The sequence below is a fragment of the Microsporum canis genome, genomic scaffold (genome assembly GCF_000151145.1).
Source record: "Microsporum canis CBS 113480 supercont1.4 genomic scaffold, whole genome shotgun sequence".
In the NCBI taxonomy this organism is placed as follows: Eukaryota; Fungi; Ascomycota; class Eurotiomycetes; order Onygenales; family Arthrodermataceae; genus Microsporum; species Microsporum canis.
The window spans coordinates 1,149,556-1,167,191 of record NW_003299166.1 but is presented as its reverse complement, the minus strand read 5'-3'; the positions used below and the strand labels follow the sequence as shown (position 1 = coordinate 1,167,191).

At 45.6% G+C, this 17,636-nt stretch overlaps 6 protein-coding genes across 6 annotated transcripts; 2 read left to right on the top strand and 4 right to left on the bottom strand.

Annotated features, from left to right (window-relative positions):
• Positions 1-98: 98 nt before the first annotated feature.
• On the bottom strand, positions 99-3,109 carry MCYG_04435 (DNA ligase; the record flags this gene model as incomplete). Its single annotated transcript, XM_002846652.1, has 5 exons — positions 99-647; positions 719-949; positions 1,001-1,535; positions 1,593-2,909; positions 3,069-3,109. The coding sequence occupies 5 exons, from the start codon at positions 3,107-3,109 to the stop codon at positions 99-101; spliced, it is 2,673 nt and encodes an 890-aa protein (XP_002846698.1).
• Positions 3,110-3,940: 831 nt separating this feature from the next.
• MCYG_04434 (conserved hypothetical protein) lies at positions 3,941-4,488 on the bottom strand (the record flags this gene model as incomplete). Its single annotated transcript, XM_002846651.1, has 2 exons — positions 3,941-4,395; positions 4,452-4,488. 2 exons carry the CDS (start codon positions 4,486-4,488, stop codon positions 3,941-3,943), a joined length of 492 nt encoding a protein of 163 aa, XP_002846697.1.
• A 1,917-nt stretch (positions 4,489-6,405) lies between these two features.
• On the top strand, positions 6,406-9,988 carry MCYG_04433 (HEAT repeat protein; the record flags this gene model as incomplete). The annotated part of the gene is made up of 2 exons (XM_002846650.1): positions 6,406-6,438; positions 6,497-9,988. 2 exons carry the CDS (start codon positions 6,406-6,408, stop codon positions 9,986-9,988), a joined length of 3,525 nt encoding a protein of 1,174 aa, XP_002846696.1.
• A 429-nt stretch (positions 9,989-10,417) lies between these two features.
• Positions 10,418-12,294, bottom strand: MCYG_04432 (eukaryotic translation initiation factor 5; the record flags this gene model as incomplete). The annotated part of the gene is made up of 4 exons (XM_002846649.1): positions 10,418-10,699; positions 10,766-11,622; positions 11,686-11,818; positions 11,870-12,294. The coding sequence occupies 4 exons, from the start codon at positions 11,891-11,893 to the stop codon at positions 10,418-10,420; spliced, it is 1,296 nt and encodes a 431-aa protein (XP_002846695.1).
• Positions 12,295-12,897: 603 nt separating this feature from the next.
• MCYG_04431 (thiamine-phosphate pyrophosphorylase) lies at positions 12,898-14,860 on the top strand (the record flags this gene model as incomplete). The annotated part of the gene is made up of 7 exons (XM_002846648.1): positions 12,898-12,997; positions 13,082-13,258; positions 13,312-13,447; positions 13,514-13,927; positions 13,987-14,306; positions 14,437-14,537; positions 14,600-14,860. The coding sequence occupies 7 exons, from the start codon at positions 12,898-12,900 to the stop codon at positions 14,858-14,860; spliced, it is 1,509 nt and encodes a 502-aa protein (XP_002846694.1).
• A 120-nt stretch (positions 14,861-14,980) lies between these two features.
• On the bottom strand, positions 14,981-15,809 carry MCYG_04430 (GH17932p; the record flags this gene model as incomplete). The annotated part of the gene is made up of 4 exons (XM_002846647.1): positions 14,981-15,506; positions 15,571-15,624; positions 15,709-15,724; positions 15,782-15,809. 4 exons carry the CDS (start codon positions 15,807-15,809, stop codon positions 14,981-14,983), a joined length of 624 nt encoding a protein of 207 aa, XP_002846693.1.
• Positions 15,810-17,636: the final 1,827 nt, after the last annotated feature.

Here is a 17,636-nt window from a genome sequence, read left to right as displayed (position 1 = left end):
AGAGGGTGTTTTCAAATTTCGTACTTCAATCCTTTCGTGTCATTCGCCTATCAAGCTAGCTAGGTAATAAGTGATAAATATGAGTTAGGATACTGACTTCAATATTCAAAGTCATCATCCACAGCTCCCTTGCTTGCATCCTTTGTAACACTCTCTTGTCTTCGGTACATTTCTGCCACTGCTTTTGTAGTCGTAGCTTGATCCGGCTTCTTGTCATCTCTCGCCTTGATGTACCGTGGGAAACGCAGCGAGATACCCTTGGCTGTAGAACCACCAGTGTTGCCCATGACCTCGTCACTTGCGGCACTGTATCTCGGGCTAAGAGTGAGATCAGCAGCCTTGACTTCCCATACGAATTTGGGTTCAAACCAGACGTCTGGCTGATCCTTGGGAACTGTTGAGTGAGAATAGAATGGCTTTGGCTTGTCAATAACAAGCGGGCTGAGTGTCTCATGAAGTTCTTCGAGGAGAGCTTCTGAGAAGCCTGTACCAATATTGCAGATTGTTTCGTAGTTTTGGGTTTTGGTATTGTACGCGGCGAGCAGGAAAGCACCATAAACAGACGTACGTTTGCCGCGGCCAAAATATGCACCCAGCACCACGAGGTCGAGCGAGTCGCCAATTCCAGCTAGATAGTCCTTTTTGACCTGTTGATTTGGTAAGTAATACATTCAGGGCTATTCAAGTGCATATGTATCATTGAGAGAGGAAGTAATACCTTGAGCCAGTTTCGGCTTCTCTTACTTGGTTCGTAGCCACTGTCTTCTGTATCTAACATCTTCACCATGAGTCCTTCACAAGAAGCTTTAACACTCTCATCAAGCATTGTCTGGATTTCTTCTAAATCGCTAGTATTTCCATGTTGAGCGAAAGCAAACTCTCCCTCAATTGGTACGAATGCGTCATGTAAAAGGTCACGTCGCTCTCTGAGAGACTTTTTGACGGTAGGCTATACATCGAGTTAGTATTATCCCGTTAATTGTCGAGAGAAGTAACTCACTTCTCCGTTCAGGAAGAGCAAGTCAAACGCAAACACGCAGACTTTAACCTTAATATCTTCCGACTTCACATCTTTTCTTTTTCTCGTCATCAGTTGCTGAAAGGGGAGAACCTTCTTGTTGACAGTATCCCAAGCTACCGTTTCACAGTCGAGCACAAAACTCTGCGTGCCAGGCTTAACCCAGGTTTCCAATTTCTCAAGAATGTCAGGGTATTTCTTGGACAGGTCTTCTGAGTTCCGAGAGAAGATAGCGGAAAGACCCTCGCCGTCCTTTTGAAGAGCCGCAGAAGCTGCTGGATAATCTTTGATAGTGTCACGGGAGACGTAATGTATCTGTGCTCTCTCACCGTCATATTTATACTCACATGTGAAATGCTTCCCTTCAAATCTATCAAGAACTTCGCTGATAGATTTGGTTGGCTTAGCAAGCATGGGTTTCAATGGCACGCCGGGCTGCAGTTTGCAGTTATCTGGGAGATTGAATATACCATGCTTGAGCATGGCTGGGATGATCACTTCATATGATGGAAGTTCACTAAGACAAGTGTTAGCTTTTACATTATCTTGACGTTTAGAAAGGGTGAAAGCAGACCTATAGACACTTTTGAGAATTTCTTCTCCTTTGGCAAGCTGATCTGTGCTTGCAGTCTTTCCCCCATCCATTTCGGCTTCGTGTGCCACCATTGCATGGGCCAAAGCAACGAGTACAGTCCTCTCGGCTAACCCAAGCCGAAGTTTGCCTTCCAGAAACCGTACAATGAATTTGGCCTCGCTTGCACCACCCCTATCTTTGGTGATGTCAATTGCCTTTGCGCCCTTTCCAGCCTTATCGGCATCGGCAGCTGATAGCAACTTTTTGATACCGGCAATCTTCCTCTCTTGAGACCCAGAACCCTGTGTCTTAGCGATAGCCAGGAGTCCCTCATGGACCCCTCGGACAGTCAATGCTTTGGGTTTGAACATGGTTGGCTGGTTGGATCGACTCTTTGCGGCAACAAGTCCTAGATCACCAATTTCATGTTGATCTGCTTTGATAACAGCAAGGCTACGCCCGGTCGATTCACCGACAGCTTTCATAATTAGAGATTCTCCAATTCCAAGTTCAACGCCTGCATAATCTGCCGCTAACTTGTTTATCATTAGCTGGACGGTTGAAAGAAGGTCGTCTGGGGTAAGACGGAGTACTTGACGCAGGAAAAGTGCGCAGTGGGATAATATAATAAGGCGCTTTGTAGTCATTTCAATATGTGAAAAGGTGGTGCAAAGCGCCGCATAGGGAACGGGGTCTCCGGCTTTCCAATCGGGGTATAGGTCTTTCGGCTTGGACATGAGAGTGCTCTGGACTTGTTTCCTCTGCTTAGCCGCCGTTTTCTTCTTCTGTTGGACTTTGGCTGGCTTTTGGTCTAGCTCGTCTTCCTCGACCTCTGAAGCAGAATTCTCCTCAGCGGAGGACAGTTCTGGTTCGGGCTCTGGATCTGCCTTCTTAGGTGATTCTTCTTCTTTATCTGTTGCCTTACCCCGGCTGGCCTTAACAGGGCTCTTCCCTCCGGTGCCTGATCTGGGTGATCTTCTTCGTCGTTTTGTTACAGGCTGCTCATCTGATTCCTCATCCAGTTTATCTGCCGCTGCCTCCTTTCTTTTCTGTCTCCTTGTCACAGGAGAAACAGACTCGCTCTTGACTCCATCAGATAATATACCTCCATCTACCTCCTCATCGCCAATCGGAGGCGGAGTACGCTTCCTTCTAGCTCTACCAACCTGTTTCTGAGGTGTCCGAGGCTCCCCATCTACCTCCTCATCATCCTTGGTCTTGGTCTCATCGTCTTTAGAGCTGCCACTTGCCTTCGATGAAAAAGCAAGCGTCGATTGCTTCTTTGGAGCGGGATTGCTACTTGAGCCGAAGAATTTCCTATGCGAACAAAGAGTAACAGAATTAGTCAGGCGAACTCATAGTCAAAACCTATCTATACGTATTATTGCCCGAGAAAGTCACAAAGGCGCAGCATGTCAGAGTATGTGAAATCCCTTCCATACGCACCAAAGCGTCAGTTGAGGGTCTCTCACATACCCGAGGGTTGATTGCTTTGAACCACCGGATTTCTGAGCCATGATAGTCAAAGCTGAAGCTGGGTTGGTATAAATTGTCCGGATAGTTTGAAGTGGGTTCCTCTGAAATCGAAAGAATGATATTAAGGGCTTTGTTCGCGCGACGTGCCTTGAGTATATTGAAATCGAGAAGCTCATAGAAGCGCAGATGAAGAATATATAGTAGTAGATGTGCGGAATGAATCAAAGATGGAAATACAGGATGAGCGGGAGAGGCAGAGATGGCGTTTTATCGGAACACAGGTCGAAGTGATGGGTTTACACGATTGGTAGTGTGGACATGGCTTCTCAAGGAGTTCGCGCAGTATTTATTTGTTGGACAGACACCATGCCCTTGTAGCCTAGCGCAGTGTGGGCCCAGTAGAGCATCCAGAGTGGAATGGCTGCCTGCTGGGGATACCGAACAGACGATGGATATTCCACGGTATTATATGGCATATATCACTTGGTCGTCTTCTATATTACGCGCGCGAAAGTACAACAAGCGCGTCGCGATAAAGTCACATGACCTGTTGCCTTCCCAATACGAGAAAAGGAGGCATTACTCATATTTTTTTCATGTAGGTAGTGGGATAATTCTGGAGAAGTTTATGAACTTGGATATTAAACAAATATGATAATGAAAGTACAAGAATATAGCATAGAATCATGTTAAATGAGTTGTGACTCCATGTGTTAGAGCAATTTGGATTATATTATACCCCTTAGAAAAGTCAACCCAAAGATAAATCATAGCAAACTTCTTCAAAAATCCACACTCCTCTACGTTGGAGATATCCGGGCTCATTGTGTTCCGCTTGGAGGTGAGGTGTGGCTGTTCCGTAAGGCGAATAACTAAGCTATCTGCTTTCCTCTCATCAGTCTGGAATTGGGTGCAGCTTCGGCCTGGTTCATATTCTCATTAGTCGTTGGAGTAGGAATAGGTGGGATACCTGGAATAGAAGGGATAGATGGAAGGGGTGGTAAAGTTGGGATGAGAGAAATTAGCCATGGAGGAATGGCGGTAGGAATGGCTGTGGGAATCACAGTAGGGATGGCCGTGGGTATTGGTAAACTTGGTAAACCTGTAGGCAATCCGGTAGGAATAGCTGTAGGAACCCAGGATGGGACTGGAAGTGTCGGGATAGGAAGAGATGGAAGAGGGACAGATGGAATGGGCAAACTTGGAAGGCCGGGGATCCCGGGAATTCCGGGAATGTTTGTAGGAACGGGGAATTGTTCTACCTGGGCATCTAATTTCGCGGCAGAGTCCGGAGTAGCACTGCGGCGGCGTCGGCTTGGTGGGACTCCTAGACAATGTATAAGCACTTGAGCTGAACAGCAATATGTGACGGGTAATACTAACCAGAATCTATGCAGTATTTGGTTCCAACTTGACGCATTTGGTCGCGCTCAGCAGGAGTGCATTTCTGTGCACAGTTATGGAGATGCTGCTGATACTTTTGATTGCGGCACAGGCATTGAGGGCTAGGGAACGAGCAACCGAATTGCCTAGAGTTCCTTATGCCGTCGTAGATGCATCCTTTCTGGAATTACCTCGTTAGTAAAAAATGTTCTAATAATCTCAATGGGGTAAATCCGCATCTTACAGGGCACGGCGGGAGTTGATTGATCGGGCCCGGGTCTGCAGCTAGAACTGCAGCCGCTATTATGGTTAGGGGAAGGAAAATGGAGAGCTTCATAATGTCGGCAATGAGAAAAGGTCGATAGTTAAGTAGATGATTGTTATGTGAATCTGTATATCTGAGGATGTCGCTAGGGGTTGATCTCTGATGAAGAAAAAATGAGAATAGGAGGAGGGTATATCAATATTTATATCTAGCCGATGCTGTATGAAGGAGGGATTCGTAACCTCATATTTCCCTAGGAGATTCGGCAGAGCTGTATCGTAGGGGAATGAATTACTGCTTCGGTGGAGCGGGAATCGCAAAAGGGGTCACACACGAAAAACAAAACAAGGTCACCCACATAAGGGAGAGTAGGATTGGAGATCATTGCACGATGGCTATGACCGTTAACTGACTATAAGTTAATGACTGACTTCATGGCGAGCCATGGCTGGAGTTTGTGGAGGGCTTATCGACGGAAAAAGCAATATTACGCCACTCTAACTCTCGGGTGGTGTCTGCGATTTTAGTCTAACGACTATGGACGTTAAAGTTCTCACCACTGAAATGTTGCCAACCAGTTTATATTTAACGAGGGACCATCAATGACGAATCCGTGGATTCTAGAACGACGAACCTTCGGTGGCTCTAGTAAAGACATTCAGATCGCTCCTCTAGGTCTAGCCATTCCATTGTCTATGCCGTGTCTATGGGAAGGCTAGGTTGTGTACCTGAAGAAGCAAGATTAAATGGTTCGAAAAACCTTGATCGTTTTCTAGTTGAATAACTCTTGATAAGGCGTTTTGTTGAAATGGCTCTCTCGTAGCGTACTGACAAGTCAAATCGGTGTCGCCGGTCATTCGTATGAAATCAATGCAGGGTAGAACCCAGTCGCTATAGATAAGCTGGTTGAATGGCGATCACAAGCTTGATTGTGTAGCTAGCTTGCTATACAACCGTGCGTCCAATGAGCCAAATCGGAGGCTTCATCCATTTACCGAACCCCTGACAGAAGCCACCACGCTCAATAGTTTTATTTCGGATATTCTGGAGTGTATATAACGGGAAAATGAAAAAGTGCCAAAGGCGCCTGATGTGTTGCATGATATCATTTTGCTTGATAGTCACTCCATACCTCCACCCTTAGAGGGTGCAGGTGAAACAGCATGATAAAAGTACGGTCATGGATGATACAGTCGTCGAAGCTGTATCACCTCACAGCTTCATGGTAAGCAAACATTAGGGCAAACAGCTATGCTCCATCAGCACTAAATTGAGGCTGGTCTGGTCTGTCTTCGGGTCGAAGGGAGGCAATCGAGGATGAGCAGGGTATTTTGTGACTTTTGCCTCACTAAACAGAACCGATGGGGTGCCACCGCAGACGGAAAGGTCGGGTTTAACGAGTGAGGCCTCTGTTAATATTGCCGGCACATATTCCATTAATGTTGTCTAGTTTACCGAGGAAGTTCGACGTTGAAAGCTGGAAAAATCGAAGTAACTAAATGATATCACATGACATGAAACGCTGACTAATATTAACGCCAAGAATAGAAAGTTAATATAGCTTATATAATACATCCTTACCAAAGACGAAAAGAGGCAAAACAGCGAAGAACTACATCTTCGAGAGATAGAATGGACATCGAGAAACAAAGGATGTTGAGAAGCAGGATTATGTGAAAACGGGCTCTGATGGAGGACATACGCCAGAAAACATTCCAAAAGGTACTCATCATACACAATTTTTCAATATATATCACGCAGTATTTCTAATAGCTTTTAGTTACGTCCACCATGTGTTGAGCTTAGCTCTATCAGTCTAAAATTCAAGGGCAACCTCGCATCGTCAAATGAAGTACTGCGAGCTTTAGATACCCTGTCACAGACACTTAAAGATATTGTGGCATATGACGGCCTAGATGAGAAGCTTGCCGAATATGCCTTCTTCCCACTTTCTCAAATATTTAATGAGAGCCAACGTATTTCAGCTCAATGCGTCGAGCTAGCTATCAAATGCTTACACATCTTGATCGAAAAAGGATGGCGTTCGAAGCTCTCCCCCCAACTAGGCAAGCAGTTGCTCATTCTAATGACTCTGCTTTCAGGGGGAACTCCTACCCAGGCCCAGAGTCAGGGATCGTCGAACCCAACTAGGCCACGCTCAGAGGAGCTGATTGTTGAAGCTTTCGATTGTATCTCTTCCTTGTGCCATGTACTAAATGGACAAGAGGCAGCAACTTCTATATTCAACGAAATAGGGTCTTCTACTATTATAGACCAAACTGTCTACGTGCTCCTCGAAGGTGTTGTGGATGGAGCCTCGAACGACATCCAGAGGTCCGCTGCTGTAGCCTTGAAAGCATTGCAATCTCGTATCACGAATCGAGTGGTTCTGGCCAGTCATCTGCCTCGCACAGTCTCTTCCCTGACTAAGACCCTTCGCACCACATCCCAACAACGCCGGTCATATAAGCTTCTTTGTTTCTGTCTAGAAGCTCTCACGATGAATATCCGATTTGTCCTAAACGATTCAGTTGTTTCATCTACAAATAATGACGCACACCCAAGAGCCGAAACGAACGCACTTGTCCTTGATAAGTCGTGGCTTGATGCGACCGTATCACAGATTAAGTTGGCACTCTCAAATGTAATTCGGCTAAGGAACCATGAAAGGGACGAAGTTCGTCATTCCCTACTTAGCCTATGCACAATGGTAGTTGAGGATTGTCCAAATACCCTCGCTGACTCCTTATCGATGATGGTCGAAACCATTGTGGTCCTGGCGCATAATGATGGCGAGAAATTTTACAACGGAGCCTACACTACTTTGAAGCATCTTTTGACTTGTTCAGAAACCATCTCAAGCATTCTTAAAGCAAACTTGCATTCATGGATAGTTGCACTTCCTCGGGTTATGCAATCCGCCGACGATTCCGCGAAAGGTAGAGTCATAAGGCAGATATCTACTGCATTCGAGGTATTATCCGAGACACAAATCAAATCCGACATTCTTGATGACACGATGACAACGAGTTTGCATGATAGTATATCTGCCATAATACTGTCTTCACCTAAATCCTTGCAGGCGGTAGGGCCCCCAAGAGACCCTGGACCGGAAACCCTAAGTATTAGTGGAGAAGCCCACTCCAATATGTTCCAGCCGATAATTTTCGAACGCCAAAGCCAAAAAGAGACGCTATCTGAACTCCAAGGCATGATATCTAGGCTATCAAATGCCGATACATCGTTCAGCATGACCAGGTCTATGCTTAATAAGCTTTGCCAGTCCTCAGGCGACTCATTTGTATCGTCTTTCTGGCTAACGCTATCTTTCCTTAAAAGTGCATCCCCGGATACGCTTATGATCGATGATATGCTTAGCCTGGATCCTAGTCTTTCGTTGCCTACACGGCCTCAATTGATCGAAGAATTATACTCATTGGCTCTGCCAATTTTAACAGACTCACAAAACATTGATTCTGATGATTGGCGCACCCAAGCCCTAGCACTCGAGGCAGTTGCTTTACAGGCAGGGCAGCTTCTCGAGTCTTTTCGGCCGGAGTTAATTGACACGCTCTACCCGATTCTCCAGCTAATGGGATCTAGCAATCCTGTGCTCCAAAACCACGCAATGACTTGCCTTAACATAGTCACCGCATCATGCAATTACCCTGATGCGAGCACGATGGTAATTGACAACGTTGACTATTTGATAAATTCTGTGGCCTTGAAACTGAATACCTTCGATATTTCACCCCAAGCTCCCAGAGTCCTCCTTATGATGGTAAGGCTCTCCGGCTCTCGTTTGATACCTCATTTGGATGATATTATTGGATCCATATTTGCTGTTTTAGATGCTTTTCATGGTTATCCAAAATTGGTTGAGTTACTATTCGGTGTGTTAGGAGCTATTGTCGATGAAGGCGCGAAGAAGCCTACACATCTTGCAATAACGAATGAAGACGAGGGTGCAATATCCCATTGTAGGAGGCTACCGCCGCGGCCACGATCGACTTCAAGCGTAGCAGCTTGGTTTAAGGAAAGGCATGAAAAACGATCGAGAGAGTTGAAAATTGAAAGGAACGAACTTGAACCTCTAGAACCCCATCCAAAGAAGCCCTGGACATCTACTGCAGACACATCGGCCGATGAAGGGGACGAAATGGACATAAACTCCCAAGCCGACCAATCTGAACAGCCCCAAGAACCAGAAGAAAAGCCTCTAAGCAAACCTCATACACTATTACTAAACATCATAAAAGCCATACCACCACACCTCTCTTCCCCATCACCATTCTTACGACGATCACTTCTGTCAATACTGACACGCGGTCTCCCCATTCTATCTCAGAATGAAAAGACCTTTTTACCTCTCATCAATGACCTCTGGCCTTCCGTAAGCGCTAGAATCACATTGCCAGCCCAAGTTGGGAGAGAATCTCAATCGTTATCATCTATAAAAGAAAACAAAAGCCAACTCGATGTTTCTGGCGTACAAGAAGAGACATTCGTCACAGTTGCCTCATGTACGGCCATTGGCATAATGTGCAAGGGAGCAGGAGATTTTATCTCATCCAGAATCGAACACGAATTCCCCCGCTGGGCAAAGTTATATAAAATTTCCTGGGGCCAGGTGAGACAGGACGCTGAAAAATCAGCAGAACGGCACTGTCAGCAACTGGCGAAAAAGAAAATACAAAATGCAGAGTCGTCTGGCAGCAATGCATCTACTGGGCTGGTTAGCATAATAGATGAGTCCAGCCAGCCTTTACCCCAGTTGGCATTTACGATCACCAAATCATTTACCCGTCACGACTCGATTTGGAAAGCACTTACGACGCTATATATCACTACTTTATCACATGTTAGCCTACCCGCCGATGTTGGGGATGAAATCTGCTACTCCCTGGTAGAATGGATAACGTTTTTCCACCCAGAGTTATATTCTTCTAATACATGGCAAGGAGAAGGGGATGGCGATAGACTAGACGAAGAAGACACTGATAATGAAACCAGGTGGAGACAAGGAACCATGAAGGAGGCCAGGCGCGCTCTTCGAGCTATGAACTCCTGGAATTCAGATCTAACTTGGTTGGTGTGCACGAAAGGTATGGTGAAACATTGTCGCCAATACGGTCGAAAGCTTAGCTCCAGCTATGACCAGGAGTTGGTGTCCGGGCCCATGGTGGAGAAGATGAATCGTGAACTCAGTCGGTTGCAAGGTGATGTTGATCAAACAACCAATCAGTGGAAATTTGCAGAAATTGTGTTTTGATATACGCTACGTCTAAGCGAGTTTATCGATACGCATTTCATGATTCTGGGGCCTTGATGAGTTGTGGATGATGGAAGTAACCGAGTTAGTCTTAGGGAATAATTAAACGAGGAGTAGAATATATTATTTGCCTCAATTAAACCGAAATAATAATGCTGAGCGTAGTATCACTGATGAGAATGTCAAGTAACATACAATAAGACACACGACCAAGAAGGTTATTCTCAACTCAAGAACATGGTTCTAGTGGGGTGAGCAACAACAATTTGGGTAATCTGAAATGATAAAATGATAAAACGAGCAGAGGGGACCGAAAATCAATTTGTTAAGAGGGGAGATTTGGGCAAGTAAAAAGAACCAGTCAACCTTTTTTTTTTTTTTTTTGGTTAATTTCGAAATGATAGAGTAGGCGATTAATCCATTGGAAATTTACTCGTCTTCCTCCTCGCTTTCATCTTCGCTTTCGGCGGTCTCGAGCCATTGGAGGAACTTCTCGGCAGATTTGCGGACCTTCCTGCTGGTTGCAATGTCAACATACTTCTTGCTAGCCTTGGTTCCCCAGCTCTTGAGCAACTCCTCAGAAACCAAGTCATTTTGATAGTAAGTGAGGAGAATAGAGGACACCATGGGTAGAAGATTTGGGCGGTCCTTGCCGACGAAGCGCTCAGTGCCTCCAAGGAAGGCCTTCTCGTGGCGTTCAGAAGTAATCATCTATAAAAAAATTATTAGAACTATAAAAAGATAATATAAAAAATCATAAGTGATAGATAGATTTACCTTCTTCAAGAGGCCAGCGCGGGCTGGGATTTGCTTGACGATGTTGTCGTCGAAAAGTGTTTGGGCCAAGACAGAAAGAGTCTTGTGCTTGGACTCAATTCCGAACTCTTTAGCCTTCATGTAGATGTCAACGTCGCTAACACCAGAGGCACCCTTGTTAGACTTTTCAGCCTCCTCGATGATCCAGCTTCCAAACTGGTCGTAGGAGCTAGCCATTGCGTTTTCGCCATCATCGTCGCCGTCACCGTCGTTAAAGACGAGAGTGCGCTTCAGATCGTCGGGGAGTTCCTGAGCACGTGCGCGGACAGCGGCCTCAGAGACATCGACAGCCCATTCCTCGTCATCGATATCGTCGTTGTGCTCAATCTGCTCGGCTTCAGCCTTAATTCGACGAGTGAGCTCGTCATCACTGTGAGCATCAACACCCGTGTCACCATTCTCATCTCCCATATCAGAACCATTGCTCTCTCCTGGGCTACCGTTTGCTTCTCCATTCTCTCCGTTCTCTCCCTTTTCGGCCTTCTCCTTGTTCCTCTCTCGGCGGGATTTCTTGGTTGACTTATCCTTCTTTCCTTTCTTCGGTTGATTCTTCAAGATGAAAGAGCTCAGCTTGAGACGGGGATCGACGTCTGAGCGTTCACCACAGGCTTTGCAGTCAAGGATGATGGCCTGGTCTTTGATAACGACGTCGGTCTCTGGGTTCTTGCATTTTTTGCAGAGGACGAACTTGGCGATGAAACCGTCCAGGTAGTCCTGAAGCTTGGGGGCATCGTGAGCGCCATTGATGATCCAGCGATCATCAGTGGGTTTAGAGTTTGCCTGGGCTCCAAGTTCGAAGCCGAAGTACTTGATCAAATCTGCTGTGCATTAGTTCTGTCTGTACAGCGAATGAAAGAGTGGTGAAATGTGCGGGGACATACAGGATGGCGGGCGGCTGAGTGATTGGGCAACGCTGTTCAGGTTGACAACAACAGTTTTGATACCGTTGCCCTTGCCCTCGATCTTGGCCTGGAGACGCTCCATCTTATACCGGTAGAAAGGGTCGGAAATGTCCTAATCAGCGTTAGAGACTATGCTAAAAAAAATGGGAGGAGAACAACATACCCGACGAATGTTGATGTTGGCCATATTGCCGGTAGGATAATGTTTATACGCTTAGGCGAGTTGAGTCAAACGCGGAGAGAGGATGAACAAAGATAGGAATACTACCACACGACATGCGTAGTAATTGCAAAGGGGTAGCTGTGGTTAGAAAGAAACGATAGTATCGGGATAACTGGTCGTTTCTGATATAGGGATCGATGCTGACGGGTGACGTGGATCGGTACTTTCAACCACAGGATCTCGAATGGACACTACAAGGTTTTCGCACAGGGCGAAAAGGTTGCAGCGCGAGCGGCAGGTAGTGTTCGAAAGCGTTTTCGTAGGGCGAATACATAGACAGGTGCTCGATCCTGCTCGGTGGCTTCTCTGAGCGATGAAGAGAACCAAGAGATCTACTCTGTAGAGAAGAGCGGGACGACGTGAAGGATACCAGCAGACAGTAGGCGGGACAATCGTGTTCGAACGGGTTGCAGTACAAGACTATCGAGTGTGCGGGCTCAAGAGCTGTAAGACTGCAGTGTCGAGAGCGATGAGAGAGAGATCGAACGGTTTTTTATTTTTCGAGGGGAGAAAAAGAAGAAGATTTTGCGAGGTTATTTTTACGTTTTCCGGGAAAACCTTGTTTGAAAAAGGCTGCGGCTGAAAGAAAGTCCGGCCGGATGAGTAAGCGTCACCTGACCTGGCTTTCTTACCTCGGAACGTCGCTTTGTGAGTATCAGACGCTGCGGTTACCGGGCAAAGGTATACAAGTAGGAGTTACGGACGGTCTTGTATGATTCTAGAGTAGAGTCTCCTTCACTTCTGTGTACGGTTGTGCTGTACAAGCACATCAACTTGGGAGAGTGAGTCTGCCCAGGTCCACGGGGTAATCAGTCAGGTGGGATTCCGGTCAAGGGAACTTCCCGTCTATATTGGTAGATAACTTTTCTCAATTTCTTGCCCAGCTCCTTTATATATTTTTTATATACAATATCCCCTATCTATATCATCAAATATTGCATCATTCCCCTCTTGGATAAACCGCAAGGATGCCTGTGAATCTTTCCTTATATTTGGTCACGGACTCTACTCCGAAAATCCTTGGAGACCGAGATCTCTGCTCTGTTGTCGAACAGGCAGTCAAAGGCGGTATGGAATCAATCCGATAGTTTTATGTCTTCCATACATATCCTATTCGCCAGGTATGCTGATAAAGCCGTCCAACGGATACAGGAGTCACTATTGTTCAATACAGAGACAAACACAGTGACACGAGAGAGTTGATCGAAACAGCGGCAAAACTACATTCAATAACCCTTGATCATGGCATCCCACTTATCATCAATGATCGTGTTGATGTTGCTATTGCCGTTGGGGCTGAGGGAGTTCACTTGGGCCAGGATGACATGGGTAACGTGAATTCCTCATTTATTTTTGCTTAATCATACTAATAAGTATACTAGATATTTACGTTGCGAGGAAAATGCTTCCCAAGGGAACTATTATTGGAGTTACAGTTTCGTCAATTGAGGAGGCCCAGGCTGCAGTTGAGAGCGGCGCGGATTACCTAGGCATAGGTACCGTGCATGCCACACCGACGTATGTGTCATTTCTCAGCTCCATAACACTCGCAAATACTTGAGCCAAGCTAACGCCGGTAAATAGCAAAACTAATACAAAGTCTATCATTGGCACTGCGGGGGTTAAACACATTCTCAACCATGTTTCATCTATATCCCACAATGTTGGCACAGTGGCTATTGGAGGTATCAACCTCAACAATGCCCAGCGAGTCATCTACCAATCCCAGGGCACGACAAAGGGGCTCGATGGTGTTGCGGTAGTAAGTGCAATAATGGCCGCGGATGACCCTCAAGCAGCTGCGGCTTCATTTCTGGAAAAATTAAGCCAAAATCCTGCATTTGCTACTATTCCCATCACCCCTCGTGAAAATGAAGAGAGCCTCCTCCTCAATGGTGTCAATTCACTTGTTCGGAAAGTGGCCATTTTCAACCCCTTATGCCATAATATGATTAACTATGTTGTAGCTAACTTTGCTGCAAATGTTGCCCTTGCTATGTGAGTGTACTCATTAGCCTGCAGCTGTCGCAAATACATACTCTAACTCTTATTTCTAGTGGTGCCTCCCCAATTATGTCAGGATATGGCCTGGAAGCCCCTGATCTGGCTAAGAATAACGGTGCTTTACTTATAAACATGGGAACGTTAAATAACGAGAGCATGGACAACTATTTGCAGGCAATCCGTGCCTACAATGAAACCGGGAACCCCGTGGTCCTAGACCCCGTCGGAGCTGCTGCCACCCAACTTCGGAGACAATCCGTCAAGACGCTGATGCAAGGTGGTTACTTTGATCTCATCAAGGGTAATGAGAGTGAAATAAGTTACATATACGGCTACACCGGCGGACACCAAGTTGGCGTCGACAGCGGACCGAGTATGTTAGACAGTAAGGAAAAGGCAACATTAGTTAGAGATCTGGCCTTAAGAGAGAGTGAGTACATTCAACCGCTATTCACCGGGAAATTTCATCTATCTGAGATTGACTAATCTGAACCTACATATAGGATGCGTTGTGCTTCTCACTGGTTCCACTGACTACCTCAGCGACGGCTCGCGTACCGTTGCCATTCGTAATGGCCACCCACTTCTCGGCCAGGTTACAGGCGTAAGCTTCCTCCTAATGTAATAGATACACTCAATAATAAACTAACTGGACTTAACTACCAGACCGGCTGTGCTATTGGCACTATCACTGCTGCATTCCTTGCCGTGGAGAGGCATGACAAACTTCTCGCGGTGTTATCTGCTCTGCTCATGTTTGAAGTTGCCGCCGAACGAGCTGCAAGTAACGGTGTCAAGGGACCAGGCAGCTTCGTTCCTGCACTACTGGATGAGTTGTACTCGCTCAGAACCCAGGCCATGGGATCCAATGCTGCTCCAATGGATACCATCAAAAATGCGGCCAAATTGAATTTCATTCATCTTTAAACAAGGGGGCATAAAATAGAAATTATAGATTCTGGTTAGTTAAAAGCAGTAATTGATTCTAATCATGGATATGTATATAGAGTAATATATTTATCACTAAATGAAGGTAATATCCTTTAATTAAATCTTGCTGGCAGCGCAGAATGCTTCCAAAGCACCCTTGGTATCCTTCCCTGTCTCTTTAACTAGTCCACTAATCTCTCTAAACACCTCAATCTTAGAATCACCCATTATCTCAAACAAGATGCTCTCGCTGGTCGTCACGATAGCACCAGCGTCCCGCAGCCTGGCCAACGCTACATGTCTCTCTTCCACATTGGCACTGCTTACTCCATCGGCAATGATATACACCCGATGGCCCAACGATAGAAGATCTAGAGCGGTCTGGGTAACGCAAACGTGCGACTCGAGACCAACAATGATCGCATCAAGAGGTTTCCCGCTTGGTAGTTTCACCTTGACTTCTGGAGTTATCATGGAGAAGAGGGTTTTGTCACAGTTGATGCGCAGATTAGGGTTCGACGGCTGTATATATTCATCGAGCTCAGCGACGGTGGGGCCCAGACGAGCGGAGTTTTGCGTGGTTACATAGATCGGGATGTTGAGAGGTTTGGAAGCTCGTAGGAGTTTGAGAGACGTCGATACTCTGTGAGTCTTTCGTTAGCGGGTTATAATGATGGGATAATGGATTAACCTGGAAGACTACTCACAGTTTCGGGAATTCATATGTAATTGATCTGAACCTCTCTTGTATATCACAAATGCTAGATGGATCAGTTAGACGTCGAACGACAATACAGGTCATCGAGTAACTCTTCAGTTAGCAAAGACAGCAGCAGATAACGTACAACAATGCAGGGTTGCCTATTCACTTGTTAGGGCACTGCATACGATGGTTGATGCCTGCGGTTATCGACTCACCGATGCGGGCTGCTCTAACGTTTGCCATGGCGGTAGAGTGTATATATCGGGGCTGGATAGTAGCTGTGAATAATTTCTTCGCAAGCATTATCCGGGTGAAGATGTAGCAAAAGGAGATGGAAGAATGGCTTAGATAAAGTGATGGATGGATGTATGGATGAAGTAACCGAGGCTGAGGGGAAGTGGGGAGAAGTTGGAGATGGAGACACGCTAAGAAGTTTAGCCGTTCATCTCCAAGTCTATTAATAACATATCAAGTATATGCGGAGAGAGCTGCCACCGGTTAAGACATGATACCAGGGTGCCAATTGTAGCAGAGACACTTAAAGTAGGCCTTTTCTAGATGGATAATACTATATTTATCTTACATTCCCCCCTTAAAGATACGCTTGTCCGTCTTGCTACCTGTTCTACTACAACTTATACCTATATTACAATACTACTACTTCTATAGTTATAGTAGAAGATGTAGTGGGAGGCAAGGCCGTGAGGCCGTGAGAGGGAGGATCGCATGCCATATAATACAAAAGCAAGGAACAGACGATGTTACCGGTGTATATTCAAATATAAATAGTTATAGCCTTTAAAGCCCCCCGCTGCTAGTTCATATCAAAGCTGTTATCATCTGAGGGGAAGAAATACTAAAATGTTTGGTAGGGGAAACATACCTTCCTTATAACATGTAAACATTTACTAGCACAGATATATGTTTGTGGGTAAGACCTGGTCTGTCACCGTAGCTGGTGCTATCAGAGGTATAAGACGCAACGGTTGAGATAAGTCGGAATATGTATTTCTGCCCTTTGGCTAAAGAGGTGAGCCTGCGCGCAGTAGAAATGAATTAGTATGGGACATCGAGTTATATCTACCTATTTTAATGTTATAATCGATAACAAATAATCCGTTTTTTAAAGGGATAAGAGAAAAACAATTTACCGCTTGCTCAGAGTCGACACATTGAGCTTCTTAATCAGCTATTCGAAGTAAATGTCGCGCATATTTCGAGATTAAATGGTATGTTTGAGTTCCACAATGATAATACATTATCGAGGTATCGTTGAACCAATGTGAACCACAAGCATAGCCTTCGTCATCGACGTCGGAAGGTTCCTCGCTCACCCATGCGAGCCGGATGGGTTGTTCATGCATTGCTGGTTTGGTGGAAGATTCTGCTATCGTCCAAGACTCAATATTATACGGGGTAGATTAAGCCGGAAGGTAGGGTTATCTATCATCGAATCTCGGCGCCAGCCATTCATAGGTTATCCTACCAATACCACTTATATCAATTAGAATGGAACTTCCCTCGTTATCAATCACGATATTAGAGGGTTTAAGATTCGTATGCGTGACAACCAGTTAAGCGATGTTGGGTATATTGCGGAATTGTATAAGATTGCGTAATTCTTATAATATAACACCACTATCTCTTGAGCAGTAGAAGGGCCTATCGATTTCTTTATAGATATACCATCTTCCGTTATCGTGAAGCCTAACTCGAGAGACTAAAGGCACCGCAATGGCATATCTTCTTTTAGTTTAATACCGGATATCTATCTTATTGGTAGCGGTGAATCTCCGATTGACTGGGGATATATCGCGCGTGATATATCCTCCCGTATTGTATACCTCAATTTATCAGCAAGCTCCGCGAATCTGTTCCCGGGTGCAAGAGGGGAAATGTTTGCTTTAACGGAAGTATCCCCGACGGGAAATCGGGAGGAATAGGTTGTAGTATAGACATCAGCTCTACCTCTGTAACAGTGTCGTTAAGGAGGCGAGGAAGAGAATCATCAATATGTAAGATAAAGTCTCGAAATCAAGGCGCCTTTTAGGTCGTTCTTCTCGTCTGGCT